Below are 4,679 nucleotides of genomic sequence, written 5' to 3' on the forward strand. Positions count from 1 at the left end.
TCACACTTTGGATGGCTTGTCATGATATACTTTCCACTAAAGAGAGGCTCCATAGATTTGGATTTGTTGACAACAATAATTGTATTCTTCAATGTCAAATGTTTAATTACATTTTTTGTAGGCAACCTGAGACACTTCAACGTCTAATGTTTAATTGCAGTGTGCTGAGCGAGATTTGGCAGTATGTGCTAAAGTGGCTTCAAATTGTGCATTCTCCTCGAGGTTGGAATGAAGAATTGGCTTGGGTCACTGAGCATAGTAAGGGAAAAGGTTGGCTGTATTCTAAAGTGTGCCTTTGCTGAGATGCTTTACGAAATTTGGAAGTTTAGAAATGCCTATTGTTTTGGAAAAATTGTTAGTAGTGATAATATTGATCCAATGATTATTAATAACATAATAACATTGTGTATAGGATTTGGTTTAGGCCTAATCTTCGGAGTAGACTCATGATGCCTTATGATGCCTTAAGTTTGGCTGTTGTTTTCGTCCTTGGTTGGCTGGATCGTTAGATGGCCTCGGTTGTATTGGCTTTTTGGAAATTAATTGAACTATATCAATTTCCTTCATACTAGGAAATTAACTGAACTATGAATATAAGAAAATGCAAAAAGTTTAAGTGGAGAAATGGATTTATTCACAAGAAATCCAAAGCTAGCATTTTTTTCCACTTTATCCCAAAATTGCAATGCATCATTTCAACTGAGAAATACATGCAACTAAAATCTTGCATTTCAAGGAACTTACCAGCCACGCCCACAACCACAGGACAAGGTCTAAGTATCAATGTTAAAGACATGGAAATAGTTATATGTACAATGTTAAAGTTCAACTTTCTAAACAGAGTTACTATATACAAACTGCACAATATTTGACAAGCCAGCCAACAAAGTTCCAGCAGATCAGGTATCTGATGAATCGCACAGAGAATCTAGTTTGAAGGGATGGGCTGCACGGCGGAACCAGGTGTTGAACGCTGTTACCAAGTGAGGACAATCTTCAACATTTCGGGTTGAAAAGCTGAGGCACTGCTGCAACAATTCTTGAGCATCTGACATGGGCAATGTGGAGATGATTTGCAAAAAAGTTTCTTCCAGTTCTAGATATAACGATTTGTTGCTGGCGGGTGAAACATTGTCTTTGCATACAACCAAAACAGGAAGCCAATCTTCTACAAGTTTCCTTCTCACCTGAATTGAGTACAGCAAAGTTTGTCAAAGCACTTTAATTCAACATTATCTAAGCATGAATACTTGGTATTATAGAGCTGATGAATATGCAAGTGAATACAATGAAAAAAATAAAATAAAATATATGACTCGATAGAATAGTGTCAATTTAAAAATAGCCGTCATAGGAAATTTTACAAGAAACTGTCAAATGGCTTGCAATTAACATGGTAACAAATCAATATCAGATGAAAGGGGAAAACATCAAAACTAGGTAAAGTACACTTTGTATTCAAAGGAAGTTTTATTGCTTTAATAGTTCTCCTCCAACTTCCGAGATCTCAAAAGTTAAAACAGATTATAGGAGCTTTGGTATATTCGGAAGGCACCAAGAAAACAATCATTATTTGTCTATTTCGCACTAATTTGCTATTTAAGTAATATGGTCAAGCAAAAGGTTCATAATAAAAATAGTGATGCTAATTATTACGAAGCAAATACATGGCAAAACACATGAATGCTGCCTTGTCTCTTTATTAGAGGTTGGTCAAATAGTCAAATCCGAATTTGACATAAAACATGGGGAGTATAGGATGAAAAATAACCAACCACAAAACCTTGTTATATTTTTGCGTTGCATTCTGTCGTAACAAAGAGCATTTACCAAAAAAAATATATATAAGATTAAATTGTTTGAGTCAAAGACATGTTGTAAAATAAGGTCTCAAATAATCATATTCAAATATCATGAAGCATCAATGGTCTCCTCAGCTTGTCTGTCAGATTGGGAAAAAATGATGAAAGACTTATATGTGAGTATGGTGGTAGTCAACTTGATTATAAGAACAAATTTATTATATTTGGTCCAAGCAAATTTTGCAATATCATTCAAAATAATTTTTATAAACTCGTAGCCAATTGCATCAGTCAGATCAATGTAACTTTTGAAGTTTCAAACCAAAAAAGACCAAGAAGTGAACAAATAACTATTTCCAAACAATTCAAACTAAGCCCGATATTTAAAACCAACCCTACAAATGAGATGTTTATTCTCTAAATCCCAAATTTAAAAATTTAGCATTTCAAAAGGCGTGCATTCACCACCACTGAATCCTAATTGTTGTGCATTAGCATTTGTCATCCTTCTCGGCTTGTAATGGTGGTGGCCAGAAAACGGCCAATTGTGGGCAGAACTGGCCGGGATCGCACAAAATCAATCACGTTGTCACAAGGTTATAATTTTGGAGCGACCTTACTACAGTACACGATTCTACTTAAGATCTGGATCGTTAGCGGTGAGTGAGGTCGTAAAATCTTCAATTTTAAGATCTAGATTGAGACCTGACAACCATGGTATCTCATATTTGACACTAAAACGATAAATCCCAACCCGTGCAGTTACATTCATCATTTTCATTTTCTCCAAGTGTTGACATGTACATTTTCATTTTCAAGCGTCGACATGTACATTTTCATTTTCAAGCGTCGACATGTACATTTTCATTTTCAAGCGTCGACATGTACATTTTCATTTTCAAGCGTCGACGTGTACATTTTCATTTTCGATCATCGACTTGCATGTGTCTGCGTCGCATTTGTGATTCATATATAATACATTATCTACAACAGCATATGATGGAAAAAATGAAAGGTTACTCTAGCTAGAGGGTACCTGAGTAGAAGCCAAAATAGTGCCGGCACAAACAGCATGAGCAAGCTTTGATGTACAACGAAGAATAACAGCCGGAAGACCAGGCACAATATTCCTCCAAGCATCATCGCCAAACGCCTTCTTCAAATCAGCAGTGAAAGCTTCTTGTTCGCTCCATTCACGCACCGCTGCATCAGCTACCCTAAGCTCAATCATCCTCTCCACAAGCCATAGAAGTTGTTTCCCAATAGTAGAAGCTTTGTGAAGATTCAACCTCTGAATAGCTTCCGTTTCATTATGATCACCTCTGAAAACAGGACTCGAATAATCCTCCAACGATTGCTTCACCGTTTTCAAGCTTTTCCTAAACGCTTCCTCCAAAACCCTCTTCGCCGTTTCTCTTGAAGATACATCCCGTAATATCTTCCCTACGAATGCTTTCACGAACGCTGTGTTGCCGTAATTGTTAATCGCCGATGAAATTAAACCCTGCAGCATTTCCTCGCATGCGTTTCCTCCTACGGGTGAAACCCTAGCTACAAGCTCTTTCGATTCTTCTTCGCTCAGGAAAGGAATTAGGTTTACCACTCCGAGTTCTTCTTCCTCCGTCCACGGTACGGCTTCGAGATAACTCACGCACCACCGGACGCAGTCTTCGAAAAGCAATTCTAGCGCCACCGGAAGGATATCAAGAGCCGTCGACACGCTCTCCACCGCGTTAGGGAAATCGTTTGTATAGAGAAGTTCCAGCACGGTGAGATGGTTCTGGATCGAGCCAGGAGAAGGTGGAACTCCAAGATTTAGGAGGAACCGTTCGTGATTGGTAGTTTGCTCCTGCGATGGAGATTGAGGGTAGATGTTGCCGATCCAACGGTCGGATAGGAGAGCGGAGAAGTATTTTGACCGACAAAGGATGTCCGAGTGGAGATACACGTGGAGATCGGAGATTGGCGCTGAGTCGACGGAGGGAGATGATTCCGGCGGGGAGACGGTATCGGTGAAGAGACGGAGGACGACGTCTGCGGTGGACGCATCGTTGAATAAGAGGGAGGCGCTGTCACATGTGGTGGTGGTTGGAGAGCAACGGTGGTGGTTTTGAGTTATGTCGAAGAATGAGGAGTTGGCGATTGCGGCGGTGGACGAATGACGGGTGCTAGTGGTGCGCTGCCTCTTCCTGAAAACGCCGACGGTGGGTATCATGTCGGGGAGAAAGGACGGAAAATTTGAGGGAGACAATAGGAAATGGAGAAAAAAAATCTGTTTTGGGGGAAATGGATTTAGATACGGGAGACATAACTGTTTTCTTCGTTTATTTATTTATTTATTTTTTTTTAAAGTTGTTATTTTTATTTTTAAACCTTTTACCAGCTCTGGTACTATATGTAAAAAGAAAAAACAAAAATCATTAACACCAATGCATGTTTGTAAAAATTTAATTGATGTGTAATTTTTACATTTGTTAATTAACTATAACCATTAAATTTATATGTATTGGCTTTTTTTTTTATAAAGTTTAAAATATTTCTTATGAATGGTTATGATGCACAATCATTCATAATTAATTTCATTTTTTTAAACACTTTTTTCTTATTTTTTTAAAGCAATAAATTTATTTCCACAATACTGTATAGTTTTCATTCAAAAGAAAACATATTCTTAATAGTTTATTTGTTTTACTTATCTAACCACAAGGTAATTGTGACATATTAATATATAAAAGCAATGTGGATAAGACCCAACTATAGAATATATCTATTATCTATACGCAACCGAGTCAAAAGAAAATGAAACTTATCTACCTCTTATCTTTTTCTATTCAATTAATATGACATTTGCACATTCGGTATGGTGCCACATATAGT

At 37.6% G+C, this 4,679-nt stretch overlaps 1 protein-coding gene across 1 annotated transcript; it reads right to left on the reverse strand.

Annotated features, from left to right (window-relative positions):
- Window positions 1-707: 707 nt before the first annotated feature.
- Window positions 708-4,109, reverse strand: LOC127100819 (BTB/POZ domain-containing protein At3g05675). The gene is made up of 2 exons (XM_051038102.1): window positions 2,839-4,109; window positions 708-1,187 (listed from the first exon to the last, which is right to left on the reverse strand). Exons 1-2 carry the CDS (start codon window positions 4,015-4,017, stop codon window positions 900-902), a joined length of 1,467 nt encoding a protein of 488 aa, XP_050894059.1. The 5' UTR covers window positions 4,018-4,109; the 3' UTR covers window positions 708-899.
- Between the last annotated feature and the right edge of the window lie 570 nt (window positions 4,110-4,679).

Source organism: Lathyrus oleraceus, chromosome 7 (assembly GCF_024323335.1).
Source record: "Lathyrus oleraceus cultivar Zhongwan6 chromosome 7, CAAS_Psat_ZW6_1.0, whole genome shotgun sequence".
In the NCBI taxonomy this organism is placed as follows: Eukaryota; Viridiplantae; Streptophyta; class Magnoliopsida; order Fabales; family Fabaceae; genus Lathyrus; species Lathyrus oleraceus.